A 16,222-nucleotide genomic window follows, 5' to 3' on the forward strand; every position below is an offset into this window, starting at 1 on the left:
TATCTGTATTTTTAGCCAGCACTGCTCACGGGCAGTGGGCTGCTGTCCTAGGTCGGGGAGAGAGGTGCAGGTCCGCAGCGACCCACCACCCATGCCATGCATGCAGGGAGGTTGTCTGCAGGCACGTTTTGTGGAGATTTCTCCTTCAGTGGGACGGCTTGCCTGCATAACCCCCGCGCCCACCTATGAACCCAAACTCTATCGCCAACGAGCACGAGCTGCTAGGCAGGGCAGCAGGTCCAAGTGGGGCCTATTCCCTCAAAGCAAGGGGGGGGACCCAAATGCTCCCCCTTCATTTAATGCACAAGCCAGGACCCTCAGTCAAACTTGGATTCTTTTAGGAAAAAAGATCTGAAGGTACAAATCAAAGATCTGTACAAAGAAATGAGTAAAGAGTAACCAGGAACACTGGTGTCATCATTGACTGAATTCCTGCCCCCAACCTTCATTTTTGGAAAGATGAGCAGCTGGGGGAGCTGCCTTTGGTCACAGTGCCTCAGGCGAGGGTATGGGTGCCACTGACTAATGACATGAACTCTGAGGACACACAGCTTTGGAAACAAAAGCAGGAACTGGTCTGGCTGGGGGGAGAGGCAGAAGGAAAATAAGTCATCAGTCTCACCTGATCCTTTTGAGGAGACACTGGAGGACGAAAAAGGATCACTGGATTCAAAGGGGTCGAGCTGAGTGAAAGGAGAGAGGGAAGAGTAAAAAGCAGCTCATGTGTTCACCCAGCTGTCGTCCAACCGCGGACTTTCCCGCCATCTGTGTACACGGAATCCGGTGCTGGCCGTGAGGACGAGAAGATGACTCCGGCTAAATGCTGGTGGAGTAAAATCCCAACAGACCAACCCCCTCTGCTGAGCAGACCTATAAACTCCGGACAAATGCAAAAAAAAAAAAAGTAAACTTAAGCAACCACCTGAAGGTTCAGAAGTGAGCCAGAGCAGGAAGACTAGCCCAGAAGTCCAAGTTGGCAGGGGCCAACAGCACAGGTTGAGCCTTCTGTCTCAACAGCTATAATCTGAGGGTTTCAGAAGGCTAGACCCCAACAAAAGACTTCCTGTCTTTCTGGCTAACGACCAGAGGATGGTGGTCTGGGACAACCACAGTCATGGGAAAGGGAGAGGCAGAGACTAGGAGTCCAAAATTTCATGATAAGCTCTGCCCAAGGGAAGGGCTGACCCCAGTACCATGTGAGGGAGGGGAGACTGAACGCAGCTATAGCTAAGGTCACAGGCATGCCACTACAGGTGAGAGAAAGTGAGTGTGCAGTGGAGCCTCACGGAGTCAACTGCCTGCTGAAACTGAACCACCTGGGCTCTAGGCACACAGCAGCAGCCCATCACCACGAGGGAGCACTCACGGTTCACAGGATACGTCTTCAAATCATGCAACATAACAAAAACCAGAAAAACCTGCAGCCAGTTCTCAAGGGAAAAGACAATCAATAGAACCAATCGCAAGAGGACCCAGATGTTTTAGAATTCTTTGATGAGGATGACTTTGAAGCAGGAATGACTGTGTTTAATGAAGTAAAGGGAAGTACACTCGAGAGGAATGGATAGGTGGGGCGCCTGGGTGGCTCAGGCTTTGGGGGTCTGCCTTCAGCTCAGGTTATGAGCCCAGCCCCATGTCGGGCTCTCTGCTCAGTGGGGAGCCTGCTTCTCCCTCTCCAGCTCCCCCGTGCTTGTCTTCCCTCTCTTGCTATCTCTGTCATAAATAAATAAAAAAATCTTTAAAAAAAAAAGAAGAAGAGGAGGAGGAACAGATAGAAGATCTTAGAAGAAAAATAGAAACTATACAAAGAAACAAATGGAAATTCAAAAACTGAAAAAAGTATAGTATCTAGAATAAAAAATGTCACTAGGTCAGCTAAATGACAGATGATCAAGAAAAAAGTAAGCAAGGTTGAAGACAGATCAGTAGAAAGTACCCAATCTACAGAAAAAGAAGAAAAAAGAATGAAGAGAAAACAGAGTCTCAGGGATTTGTGGAGCCAGTAGCAAAACCTCCAAATAAAAGTAACTTTAATCCGGGGTACCTGGGTGGCTCAGTGGGTTAAGCCACTGCCTTCAGCTCGGGTCATGATCTCAGGGTCCTGGGATCGAGTCCCACATCGGGCTCTCTGCTCAGTGGGGAGCCTGCTTCCCTCTCTCTCTCTCTCTCTCTCTCTGCCTGCCTCTCTGCCTATTTGTGATCTCTCTCTGTCAAATAAATAGATAAAATCTTAAAAAAAAAAAACAAAAAACCTCATCTGCTTAAAGTGTACAATTCATAGAGTGTTTATTTAAAAAAAAAAAGTAACTGTAATCCCACCAAGAAAGGAGAGAACAGGGCAGAAAGAGAAAATGTCTAAGAAGTAATGGCCAAAACTTATCAAGTTTGGTAAAAGACCTGATTTACAGATTTAAGGACCTCGGCAAACCCCAAACAGCTTAAATACGAAGAAAACCACATACACACGCTTCACAGTCAAACTATTGAAAAGCAGTGATAAAGAGCTAAAGCAGCCAGAGGAAAACAGCATGATACCTATGCAGGAACAACTGCCTGAGAGACTCACGACTTCTCAAGGACAGGGAGGCCAGAAGGCAGTGGAGTAACATTCTAAAAGTGCTGGATGGAAAAAAAAAATAATACTAGATCGGGCACAGATACCCTTCTAGAATGACAACAAAGGGACACCTGGAAGGCTCAGTCATTAAGCGGCTGCCCTCAGCTCAGGTCATCATCCCAGGGTCTTGGGATCAAGCCCCTCATCAGGCTCCCTGTTCAATGGGGAGCTTGCTTCTCCCTCTGCCTGCAACTCCCACTGCTTGTGTGCACGCTCTCTCTCTCTCTCTCTCTCTCAGACAAATAAATAAATAAAATCTTAAAAAAAAAAAAAAGAATGACAACAAAGTAGACCTGTATTATAAGAAATGCCAAAGAAAGTTCTTTAGGCTTAAGGAAAAGGATGAAGAACATCAGATGTGGCAAATACCTGGGTAAAAATAAGTCTTTAAAAAACAGTCTCTTTTAACATATACAACGGATTAAAGCAAGGTGGTGTTAGGGAGTTTATGACATATTTAGATATATTCCTATGACAGCTAGAACATAAGAGAAGACACTGCTGGCTGGGGAGGAGGTGAACAAATGGACCTGCAGGGTTACACATTTTCTACACTGGAAATGAACTGATGTAATATTAACTCCAGGTTGCCTACGAAAATTTAAGGGTGTATATGGTAATCCTTAAAGGAACCTTCAAAAAATAACAGGAATAGGTATAGTTAAAAGAAGCCAGAAGATACTAGAAAATGGAATTTTAGAAAACATTTAAATAATCTAAAAGAAGGCAGAGAGGGAACAGAGGAATAAACACAGGGGATAAAAAGCAAGGAAATAATAAAACAGCAGCCTTAAATCTAACCATATCAATAACTACATTAAATGTTAATGGACTAGACACTATTTTGAAGGCAGAAATTTCCAGGCTGGAAAGAAAAGCAGTCCCAACTATATGCTCGCTATAGAAAACCCTTTGTGCAGAAAGACCCAGGAAGACTGAAAGTAAATGGATAAAAAAAGATACAGGAAGCAAAGAGTAAGCATAAGAAGGATGAAGGAAGGCTATGTCAATAGGTAATAAAACAGATCTTAAGACGGAGGTATTGCCAGAGGAAAAAAGGAAGATTTATAATGATAAAAAGGTTACTGCATCAGGGTAATACAAGAAGCATAAATGTGTAGGCACCTGACAAGAGCTTCAAAACACATGAAGCAAAACTTGACACAATGAGCAGGGACATAGACAAGTCCACAAACACAGACTTTTAACATTTCCCTCTCAGCAATGGGTACAGTGGTAGAGCTACAAAACAAGCAAACAAAAACCGTAAGGACACAGACAATCCAAAAAGTACTACCAACCACATTGATGTAAGTGGCATTTACAGAATGCTGACACCCAACAACAACAAAGCAACATTCTTCTCAATTGTACATGGTATGGACACCAACACAAACCATAAAATGGATATCAATAAATTCAAAAGGACTGCAGACATACAAAATGTGTTCTCTAATGACCAATTTAATTAATAAAAATCAGTATTATAAGATATGTAAAGGAAGGAAAGAAAAACACCTGGAAACAAAACAATACTTTCAACGATTCATGCTTCAACAGAGAAATCACAAGGGAAACTAGAAAATATCTCGAACTAAAGGGCAATGAAGATACAACATATGAAAATGTGTGGAATGCAGCTAGGTAGTGCTTAGAGTGAAATGTGTAGTTTTAAAATATTTATATTAGAAATGATGGTCTAAAGTCAGTGACTTAAGGTTGAATCTTAAGATGTTAGAAATGGAAGAGCAAGTACTAACCCAAAATAAGTAGAAGGAAGGAAATAATAAAAAAGCAGAAATCAGTGAAATAGAAGCAAACAAGAGAGGAAATTAACACAGCCAAAAGCTGGTTCATGGACAAGCTCAACAAAATTGATCAACAGAAAGTAAGAGCACAGATCACACACATAGATCAGTAGCAGAAATGAAAGGGGGATCCCACGACAGGACTATCAACAGAAACGTTACAAATTAATCCTTGCCTTCAAGGAGCTCTGGGTCTAGTGCAAAAGACCAGTTGGTCTGTGGAGAAGAGGAAAACCAGGGAATGTGCGGGCAGGAGGGAGAGATGCAGCCTGGAACATGAAGGGAGGCTATACCCTGCCCTCACTAGACACGAGAATTCTCTGCTCAATCACAGGGTCGCTTTTTTGTGCAGTGCACTGGGCCTAACACCGTGCAAGACACACGGTTTGCTAGACGCTAGGGGTAGAGAGGGGCACGCGAAGGCCTCACACACTTTCAGTGCTGCCAGGAAGATGGCAGGGCGGCTGTGGGGAGCACATGGGGAGCCCATGATGCTTTGTCTTGTTTCAGTTTTGTTGGGAGACAGGGCAGCAATGGGGGTAGGTGATAGAAGAGAGAAGCCATCCAGTGGGCCTGAGCTAAAGTGACAGGGGCACAGAAAAGAGAGAAAAGAGAGCTCTTTGGGACCCAAGTATTCCTGACATGGGCTCTCCGGCCCACTGCATGTGACAGCCTGAGCCATGGGACAAGCCTCACAGGGACAAGCACCGGGCACATACAGTTAGCTCTATACCTCTCCAGCGTCACTCACCTTTGAGGGTAAGGAAGGGTTTTTCGTGAATGGGTCTGAGGTAAATGGGTCATTCTTTGTCTGTTTCTTAAAGAAGTCGTCAGGTGCAGAGCCACGGAATGGGTCGCTTTCTTTGAAAGGATCCCCTCCAAATGGATCTAGAGGGTGTTTTGGAAAGTGAAGGAAAATACGCCCCATGAATAAACAGTATTATGCTTTGTGAAAGAGCCCAAATACAAAAGAACACATGGCTGATGCCTTTTATATGAAAATCTACAAAAGGAAAAAACCATAATGCAAAAAGGTCAGTGATTGCCCGGGGCCTGGGGGTGGAGGGGTAGGAGGCCCAAGGGAACCTTCTGGGATGATGGAGATGTTCTCTTACACAAGTGCACACATTTACCAAAACTTAATTATACACTTAAAATTGGTGAATTTTGTTGTGTGTAAATTACACCTGCCAACCAAGCTGATTTTAATAATAAAAACATGGCTAAATCCAGAGACAAAAAGCAGGTTGGTGGTTGCCAGGGACGGGGGGAGGGGGAAAAAGGCGTGACTACTCATGGGATGAGGCTTCTGTTTAGGGCATGGAAACATTCTAGAACTACACAGAGGTGGTGACTGTATGTTATAAATGTACCAAATGCCAATGAATTGTCACTTTAAAATGGTGAATTTTGTGTTTGTATGAATTTCACCTCAGTCAAAAAATAAAGAGAAATTCAGAAGTCAATAAATAACCAGGTAGCAGGATCGCAACACCGCACCCAGTGTGTTCCTTCCCCTGAAGTGCGAGTATAGGCACAGTGAATGGACGGGGCAAAGCTGCCGTCACCAGGAGGGAACGAGACACTAGGCTTCCAGGCAGTGCAGATGGCCGTCCTTCCCAGAACACGCTGCGGCTGAGTCCCCACCTCTGGCACCCGTAAACCGAAGCCCCGTTGCAGGCAGGCGCTACACAGGGACCCCTGACGCTACCACGTGCGACACAAGTGGGCACAAGGGACCAAGCTGCTGTGGGCACATCTAAAAGAATCGCCTGGCCCCGGCGGGGCTCCTTTTCTAGTTCTCCCTCTCTTGCCGCTGTGAGGTTGGCAAGAAGGGGTGCCTGACCGTGAAGGGGAGTGGAAAGTCACTCAGACGCTAAGCCCCCTGCTGTCCTGACATAGGAGGCCTGGCAGGCGGCTGCTTTTCCGTTTCCCTCAACTTGAATTAGGGCTGGAAATAGCCTGAAGATGATAAAATAAAAAGTCTTTCCAACAAAGGCTTTTACCTGCCGAAGCTGTCTGTTGTTCTGCGAAGGGGTCATTCTGGAATGGGTCACCTAGGTTAGAGGAGAGAGGAATGTTTAGCTCTACGGCAGAAAGGGCTCTGGCATATCCAAGTGGGAGCAGCCACTGGCTGAGGCAGCTTTTCTGAGTTGCGGCGTTCAAATAGAAATGGGGTATTGTTGGCGCTCGACATGGGCTGGAGGCGGGGAAAATGTGGAGCAAGCCAGAATTCACCCCCTCCTCCTCGCCAGGCTTGACACTTGTGTCTCATCTCCCTCTCACCTCCCGCAGGTGGCCCTAGGCCTCAACCCACAGGCAGCCCAGAGCGACGGTGAGGTCCCCACACCCAAGCTGAGGGCTGCCGATTCCATTCTCGTACCGGCGGAGCTTCGACCCCGCATTTGACATGACACTGGAAAGGTACACCCCACTGCCCTCCCCCTGCCCCAGCACTTTGCTCAGGAATGTACAGTCCTTCTGGAAGGCTTTCGGGCTTCCTACTCCGAAAACAGAGCAACGGAGGAAAACTTATTTCTAGAAGTCTTAGTTATTCTCACCTTGTGTGTGGCTCTGGGTAAATGTGTCACATGAAGACCTCAGACTTACGTGGGGATCTGTCCTTCACTGGGTAGTTCCCATCTGATTGTCTCAGGGATCCCGCCAGCAGAGGGAGGGAGAACTTACCACCCCTAGAAGAGGCTGGGAACGGAGGCATGCAGAGGCTAAGGGCAGAGCCATCTGCCCTTGAACGTGGGCACACCTCACTGGGAGTTGGGGCTCGCTCTTCCACCACATGCTAATGCCTCAGCTCTGTAGTGAACCTGCTGAGGCCAAACGCTCAGGTGGCCCAGAAGGCTTCAAGAACTCCCTTTCCCCTCCATTCCGGAAGGTGCTACCTTGCAACCGTTCTAGCCATCGGACATAAAGCAAACAGCCCTCCAATGACCGAGTGTGCACCAAGTGAGATACCTTTGAAGGGATCAGCTCCTTTAAATGGGTCGGATTTGAAGGGGTCTTCGGCCTGGAAAGGATCCGGATGCAACTCTTGGGCATTGTTGCTAAATAACAAGGCTTTATTTTTGAAAGGATCGTCCTATAATTTTGTGAAGAGACAGGACAGGAATTTTATTATTTCAAATTTAAAGCAAAGTACAGAATTCCCTACCCAACCTGCATATTTCTCCTTCAAGCAGTGGGACCCTACAGAGAACAATTTAAAAAGCCATCGAAGAAATGTGGACGTTGGTTCATAGTGACATGTCGACACTAGTTTATTTGTGGTGACAAATGTTCATTCGCGAGGACAAGGTGTTAATGATAGGGGAAGCTGGGTGTGAGGCATGTGGGAACTTACTGTACTACTTTTAAGTTTTCCTGTAAGTCCACCACTCTTGCATAATAGAAGTTTATTTAAAACTTGAGTGGAAGCAACTCGAACAAACTTGCCCACCGATGGACGAACAGATACACCGGATGTAGTATATAAACACACAAGGGAGTATCACTGACCCTTGACAACATCATGCTGAGTGAAACAAGCCCATCATGAAAAGACAAGTGCTGTGTGACAGGGTCACTTTATAGGAGGTCCCCAGGGGAGTCAGATTACAGTGACAGAGAGTAGAGCGGTGGGTGCCAGGGGCTGGGGCAGCAGGAAGGGGCATTTAGTAAGTATGAGAATGTTCTGGAGTTTAGCTGCATGATGTGACTATACCGAGGCATGGTCCAGATGATCAATTCAATGTTATGTGTATTTTATTACAATGATAAGTTTTTCTTAAAGAAAAAAAATCACTAAGTCAAAACAGTGGCATTTTTGGAAACGTCAGAAAGAAAACCTGACAAGCCATTCAACAATGACAGCATGGACCTCGTTCAAAAGTGTGGCTTCCCTCAGTCATCTTCTCACAGAACGTCTACCTATGTGGGCATGTTTTAAAATGCTCTTTCTGCACCAAGAAGCATGCTGGCTGCTTGCATCTCGGGAGGAAATGGGCCGCTCTTGCAGTGGGAACTACTAGAGCATACACGCTTGGCACTTTGCATGTATTTTAAAAAGTGCTTATTTCTAGAAACAAACAGGCATGTTTAAACCAGAAGAAAAAAAAAAAAGATTTGCTTTTGAAGACCACATTTTTATAGTGGAAAATGGCCCAAATGTTGCGGGGGGAGGGGACAAGGCACAGGAACAATGTACTTCGTTTAGAAACAGTGAGTGTATTTTGGTTAATAAAGACACACCCTCAGTGAAAACACGAAGGTTTCGCTGTGATATGAACAAGCACAACATCCTCACTGAATCTGGCAGATGTGTTGGCACCCGTGGGGCTGGCAAACATCCATTATTCCAAAGCCAAATAATTAAAGAGCTGGAGCTTCCGTAAAAATACAGACAATGGTTGCAGGGCAATGACGTCAAAGGTGCCAAAAGAAGACTCCTGAACAAGGCTCCTAGCACTCTGGGCTGGGTGACTCTGGGAGGCAGGGTGGCTCTCAGAGGCACTGGGCCAATGGGAAGCCCTGGGCTGGCGATGACCAACACCCCTGCCCTCTGATTGAATACGGAAGGGTTTTTCTTACCCGGGAAAGACTATCTGCGGCTTCCAACCAAAGGGCTTCCCAAGGTGGGGAAACCAAGCAGGGCTCTTAGGCAAGTAAGCACAGGTGTCGGCAAGCACCGCGGCTGGTGGAAGCATGCAGTTCGTTAAGGACAGCTCGGTGCCGACACCTGCACAACGCCTGCACCAGCGAGCGTCTGATGGGGCTCTCAGACACACAGAAAGGTGAGGGAGAGGTCCTAATCTAAAGGAGCTGGGAGGCCAAGATGGAAAATCAACCCCTCACCCTGTACCATGAGGGGTGGAATGTATCGGTTCCGGGAGAAGAACAGAGAGAGATGATGACTTGGATATAGGTGTGCATTAAGAACGACAGCTTGGTCTCAGACTGGAGGCTTCTACTTAGTTTTTAATAGCATTGATTTACAAGTTGGTGGGTTTTGTTGGGTTGGTTTTTTTTTTTTAATGGTTTCGATCATCACTTGGAAGCCTGCCAAATAAAAGGAGAGGATGGCAGAGAGTAGCCTGTGATTCTAGGGGCTCTGGCTGCGAGCCCCCTGAACTGAAAGCCAGGTCTGCAATCTTGTCTCAGGAGCAATGATTTGCCTAAGGCAGCAGTCGTTCCCTCTCCTTCAAAGGAGAAGCGTAAGAGACCCTGGGAGGACTGTACGGAAGGTAACCACCAGTGGTTCTGATGCCACTTCACGGATTCAGAGCAGAAAATGAGATTTCCCCTGGTGCACAGATGCCGTAAACTCCACCACCCACTGACCACTTACCAACAAGAACTGGGCCATCTGCCACTTGGGAGACACAAGTGCGGCAGACAAGCTCTGGGGCGGAAGACCGATCCCTCCGCAGAAGTAAAACACTACAAACATGGAGTTCAGTAACTAGTCTTAATTCTCCACTTGTTAAAATATAGATGTGACACCCTGAAAGGAGTTTCTGTGACTTTCCTTCCCTTTGCATGGGAGCTGGGCAGTGGTATGCTGGTGAACCAGCTGAGAAAAAATTAAAAAATGATTGGTAGCTTCTGCCATTTCCCACGGTGTAAATACTTCCACCGTAGCTGAATCCAAGTTACCAAAAGTTGTACAATCAGGTTACAAAATTCCTATTTAATAATCAGCTCTGGAAAGTCAAGAAAATATGGCTCCAGCATGCCAGTGGGGCTGGATGCAACAGATGACCCAATGATGAGTTCTCGGCGAGGCTGAAGTCTGGGATGATTTACTGCCTTCTCTCTACTACACAGGAGGGTGGGGTGCTGTCTTCAAGGGCAAGGCCAGTATTCTCAACAACAGATGACAGACAAGAAATAAATCTGACTTTTTAAATCAGTCTCTTGGACAAAGTAACACGGTATGAGCTTAACACTAAAGTTAGTAACTTTAGTAGAACTGTGCAGCCTTAGAAAGTTCTAGATGCACCTCTCTGGTTACACTACTTTCAGGGGATCAAACCCCTCACTCGTGCCCGCCTCCAAGAGAACTAAGAGCTCTGTGAAGCGGTCCTGAAATATTCAAGAGTAAACAAAAAGCCCTCTTCGAAGTGTTTATTTAAAAAAGGAAACAAACCGAAAAATGCTTTAAAAACTGTATTTGTACAAGATAAATATAGATTTTCTTTCAGACACTGGTTGTAAGTTTCTATGTAACATATCTGACGTCGACATTCCAGGATGAGTTGACTATCATGTAAACTTTGCCCCGCTTACAAGATGAATGAAAATGAGGAAAAGATTAAAAATCAGGGAGGGGAGGGGAGAGGAGGGGAATCCCTGACCCTTGCAAACCGCTGCTTCGCTGCCAACTTTCTATCCAAGGAAACCGATCTTATTCGAACCTACAAAAGGGCTGGAGAGTGAGCTGTGCCGTGAACTAAGATGAAACGGGACAAGCCCAAGCTGTGCAAGGGACCAAGGCCAGACGGGGAAAGGGAAAGCAGGGTCACGAAGCTGAAATGCACACGCGGAGACGGAGACAGCCGGACAGCCAAGCGGGCAGCTCTGCCTCACGCATTTAACAAGACTGGACATTCGTCGTCTAACGGTGGACAATCAAGCTGACGACTGGCCCCAGAGCAGATACGGAATTCCCCCGGAACGTGTGAACAGCAGAGGGAAGAAGCAAGGGCCAGAGACAGGAGACAGAGGACAGCACCAACAGCGTCTTCTAAGTGCCTCAGGGAAGGAGGCCTAAGCTTCCCCATAAATTCCTGGGACTGAGCACTCAGCTACTGAGGAAAGAAAAGCGTCAGGAAATTAACACGAAGGGCTAAGTCTTAGTTGAGAGAGAGAAGAGCTGTGTTATTACAGGAAGGAAAAGGAATCCACAAAGCCAACGGGGCCAGGAGCAGAAGGAGGGCTCAGAGGAGTCCTGAACGCAGGGGCAGCAGTGCAGGCCGAGCAGTGAAAGGCTTTGGAAGCACAGCACAACCACACCATGAAGACCAACCGCGTCCCACGGGCTCCCTCAGGAGCGCAAAGATGCTCTTCTCAGCCAGACAAAAGTGGAAACGCTGGGGCTCAGGGCCACAACAGCAGGCTCTGGCAGGAACAGGGGATGGGACGGGACAATCTGAGAAACAGTAACACTGGCTGGAGTTGAGTCCGCAGAAACCTAATAAGGCCATCAGCCCTTTGGCCCTTGATCAGGACCCCTAGGGTTGTAAGGTGCCGAGGTTTTCAGCATAAATGAAATTGCAAGAGAGAGGCCAGTTCATAGGTCAAACAGCAGTGCCTTGAATGGGTTGTCACATCTTGATCTTCAGCAATACATTCGATTTTCAAGGTGCTCCTTGTGCGAATACACACACACACACACACACACACACACACGCACACCCTCTGATCCCCCCAACTAGTAGGATATAGAGTTTCTCAACATGTGAGAGCTTGATTCAATTTTGGTTAAGTTTGGGAAGCCCTCCGAATGTGGGCTGTCGGCCCACCGGAGACGAAGGTCTTTAAACACTGGTTTACAAAGGATTCGGGCCTATCCTTTGCTTTGTCTCGGAAGCAAGGCTGGAGCACAGCCACGTACACTGGGCTGCAGGGCCTGTTGGGACACACAAAGCAGCAGCAGACACAAGAAACACCCCGCATTTGGGAAGACTCAAGGCTGGCCAGTGCCGGATCCGGCAGGCCGGGCATTCTCTGACCTCAATGTGGGACCTAATCCCAGGACTAGAATACATTTATTCGACCTTTACCATGGCTCCAAAACCGCCCCTCTCTGTCAGGGAGACCCCCTCGCTCAGGTCGGCTAAGTTGGTCAGGCTGGCGCCGTGGGCCCCGTCGAGTGCCTCGTCGTACTGCTCCAGGGTCCTGTGGGCTTCCTGGTGGCTCTCGTGCAGCTGGGAAAGCTTGTTTCTTGCCTACACAACAAAGATGGCTGACATCACACGGGGTTTAGGGGGAAAGTGTCAGGCAAGACATATTTTTTTTCTCCTAATGCCCAAACCCAAGTGATTCAAATGGGAAACTGAATTACTCGCCTACAGAGTTTACAAGAAGCGAGACCACTTGTAAACCAGAATGAGGTCTTTTCCGCCACCCTATGAGGCCTCTCTGTATCCCCAGCCCCTGAGAGAGGCCTGTGTGCAAACAGATGTTTGTCAATTCTGAACAAACTGAAATTGGTAAAATCCAGATTCACAATCTGTTCCCAGAGATCGCTGACATTTTCCTTTATGGGGTTTTTATTAACTCATCTGTGTTAATAAGCAGCAGTGAACGTCACTGTTATTATTACTAACACACACTCACATCTCGGTTCCTAACTACCTTGTACAAACTCTTACTGCTCAGAGGAAAAAGGTCTTAAAACAATACTAAACCTATTCATTAAGAATGAGGGACGCCTGGGTGGCTCAGTGGGTTAAAGCCTCTGCCTTCGGCTCAGTTCGTGATCCCGGGGTCCTGAGATCGAGCCCCACATTGGGCTCTCTGCTCAGCAGGGAGCCTGCTTCCCCCTCTCTCTCTGCCCGCCTTTCTGCCTACTTGCAATCTCTGTCTGTCAAATAAATTAAAAAAAAAAAAATCTTTAAGAATGAAATACAACAGAGGGTACTAAACACCCAGCACGTCAGTGTGATCAACTTTTGTCTGTAACCTGGCAAAAGGAGTGAGAGATGGAGCCAGTCAAAAAAGGAAGCACGACCAGCCATTCCGACACTGCTGAGCGCGAGCATCACCCCCACCCCACAGGTGGGACACCCAGGGGCCACAGCGCACAGGGGAGTGGGAGAGGAGCCCTCCCTCTGCAGGCCTCGGGGCCTTCACACTGGCACGGGAGAAGGATGGGGTGCTCAGACAGCTTGAAGAACTGGAAAACGACCCGCATGGGGTGAGGCTCGTCACAGCGTGGGGCCTCCTCCATGTGCCAGTCCGCAAACTACATTGGGATGGAGAGGTGCTCAAACCAGTCTCACGCTCTGTCCCTCTTGCTTGTCCAAGAACCACAATGGTGAAGGCATTTCTATACCCAAGACTCTCTTCAAAGGAGCTTTACAAGTCCTCATGCAGGCCCTGCCCACTCCCCCCAAAATGGCACTCGCTCAGGTGGGGAAGTGGAAGGATGGCGAGGCAACGCAAACTGCCACTGGGCCAAAGACAGCACGATGGTGGCACATGCTGGAGGATTCTGGGTGCTTACCCTCCAGGCCAGGATGACATAAACGAAGTGGGTGACAGTAAAGGAAACAAGTGGCCTCGGCTCAGATGCAGACCAACACAGGCTGGCCACATACAGTGACAGGACCAGTCACTGGAGGTACTCCACATGCCAGAAAACCTGGCCACTGCCAGCAGAGGCGGGGACCTGCCCTCAGTAAGGTACCTGGTTGATTTCGTCTTGTGTCGATTTCAGGGACTTGATGATGGTTTCCAGCTGAACTTTCCCGGCCTGAATGCTCTGCTCCAGCTGGGTTTCTTCCTGCTGCAATCGGTTCAGCTCAGACTTGGCCCGGTTCAAGTCATCTTCCTGGGACTTGAGGTCAGATTCTTGAGACTGGATTTGGGTCTTCAATGAGGAAATCTGGAATGAGATGAAATATGATTGAGGGAGAATTCTTTTTTTTTTTTTTTTAAAGATTTTATTTATTTATTTGAGAGTGAGAGCATGTGCACAAGTGTCGGGGAGGAGCTGAGGGAGAGGGACAAGCAGACTCCACGCTGAGCACAGAGCCCAATGTGGGGCTTGATGTCACGGCCCCAAGGTCACAATCTGAGCCGAAACAAAGAGTTGGACACTCAATCAGTCAACTGAGCCACCCAGGTGCCTTGAGGGAGAATTCTTAATTCACACTGTTGGAAGGAGCTAGCCCAGTGAGGCAGACACTAGCCCAATGGCCGGATACCTGGCCTCCTTCTAGGGCCCTCTCTCCACTCGAAAGACGGAGAGAAACAACAAGGCAGACATGCTCATGGCCATGTAATGGGCAAAAAGTCAATTGGGGGTAAGGAAGAATGAGACCTGGGGTAAACACAGGCCATCTGTCCCCCAGGGGCTAAATATCCCTGTACGAGGCCTCAGAGGGCAACACGGGGCTTTACAATCCATGGAGGTTGCAGCCCCCGGGTCTGTAACAAGCAGCGAAGATGACAGAGCAGGGAGAGGGACGTGCCTGCCCCCTGTGCTGGGAGGCATGGGTCAGGGTAAGGGGTCACACACACAGGTTAGTGGGGACCAAGGTTGTTCACCCTGTGGCTTAGAGGGCGAGACTGAGGTCAGGCCACAAATGCTTGGTCGCTTTTTCAAGTGGTATGTCCAGCAGCTCTATTAACGCAGGAAGGTGCCTCAGCCCTGTGTTTCAAGGGCATGGTGAGCTCCAAGAGGGCTACAGGAAGCGCCCCCCTGCAGTGCTGGGGGTGAGACTCACCATCTGAGTCTCGTCCTGGCACTTCTGCCTCACGTCGCTTAGCATGTCTCGGAGCTTGGCCTTCTGCTGATCCATTTCATCAAGGCGGTCTTGGGCGTCCTGTTTCTGAGCTTCTAGCTCTTGCAAACTGCTTGTTTCCCGGTCTAAATCATTTTGTAACTCCTAGGGAAAGGTAACATCACTTTACTTGAGATGAAGGAGAAGGGGGCACATCCAGGTAACGGGGGCTCAGCCTGCGCTGGAGCCCCCAGGACGTCCTACAGCAGCGCCTGTGCCCCGAGTCTGCGCTTGGCAGGCACCCTGTGTGCACCTGCTGGAATGTGTGCACCTCAGCTTGGCGCCTGTGGCTTGAGGTCTCTCACTGACTTCCTCGGCAAATACGTACTGATGGCCTAGGAAAGGCCAGGGGCCAGGATAATGGCTGCGTCCCAGCAAGAAGAGCTGCCCAGTGACATAGTCAGGGGTGGAGAGAGGAGAGGCATCACCCAAACCCAAATAAACTGGGAGGAATGGAACCAACAGAATACATGGGTGCTGCTGGGTGGACTCGGGGGCACGGGGAGACCAGACTGACACTGCAAGGGCAGAGGGGAGCCCCGTGGGAGCACCACTTAGGGTGGACCCAAAGGACAAGCAGGCAGCAGCCAGGGGAAGAGCCAGGAGGAAAGGAGCCCAGTGGTACAGGGAGCAGGGGCAGTGGGGAGGCAGCAGGAGGCTCAAGGTGGGGAAGGCGGTACTGGGCTCCAACTCGAGCCAAAGGAAGGAGGGCCAAGCCAAAGAGACTGCACTTGCTTCTGGGGCAGGACATTCAAGTATGGGCTTGGGACACAACAATTCTCCACCGCTAACGCTCCTCCAAACTGGCAGTGTCGCTCAAGTGGACCCAGCAGGTACCTGAGACCCGACTATGACACCTCTAGGAAAAGCACCTTAGAGGTGTACGACAGGTGTGACCACACACAGTGTGTGACAGCAAAACCTGTAAACCATGTAAATTTCCACCAGGCAGGCCTGGCTGACAACTGCAGTGCACCCTTTCCCTAAGCTCATGCTCTGAGTTACAGCGTGAAGCAAACAAAGCACGTGACAGAGCGCACGTGTGCTTCACATTCTGGTGTTTGTGCAAACAGGAAGGAGAGAATATGCACAAATCTCTCTCCTGAAACATGCGCATGACCTTCCTGGAAGGCCTCATGGGAGCTAATGAACTGCATCTCTGAGGGGGTGAAGGGGAGGGCAAGAAGCTTCACACCTTTTGATTTTCAACCAGGCAAAGGTCTTATCAAATGTCTTTTAACTAAAGCTGAAATCACAGATGGGTGGGGCAGAGGATATGGAAGCCTCGGGGT

The 16,222-nt window shown here is 48.4% G+C and overlaps 1 protein-coding gene across 7 annotated transcripts in view; it reads right to left on the bottom strand.

Moving 5' to 3' along the window:
- Window positions 1-16,222, bottom strand: part of EPS15L1 (epidermal growth factor receptor pathway substrate 15 like 1) — a 94,878-nt gene that overhangs the window by 26,732 nt on the left and 51,924 nt on the right. For all 7 annotated transcript variants that reach the window (XM_032314614.1, XM_032314605.1, XM_032314604.1 and 4 more), the window contains exons 14-20: window positions 14,874-15,035; window positions 13,832-14,029; window positions 12,204-12,368; window positions 7,399-7,522; window positions 6,432-6,482; window positions 5,177-5,313; window positions 623-683 (exon numbers count right to left, since the gene is read on the bottom strand). In XM_032314614.1, the coding sequence (XP_032170505.1) occupies window positions 623-683; window positions 5,177-5,313; window positions 6,432-6,482; window positions 7,399-7,522; window positions 12,204-12,368; window positions 13,832-14,029; window positions 14,874-15,035 (898 nt within the window). The remainder of the gene's footprint in view (window positions 1-622; window positions 684-5,176; window positions 5,314-6,431; window positions 6,483-7,398; window positions 7,523-12,203; window positions 12,369-13,831; window positions 14,030-14,873; window positions 15,036-16,222) is intronic.

This window comes from Mustela erminea, chromosome 1 (genome assembly GCF_009829155.1).
Source record: "Mustela erminea isolate mMusErm1 chromosome 1, mMusErm1.Pri, whole genome shotgun sequence".
Classification (NCBI taxonomy): domain Eukaryota; kingdom Metazoa; phylum Chordata; class Mammalia; order Carnivora; family Mustelidae; genus Mustela; species Mustela erminea.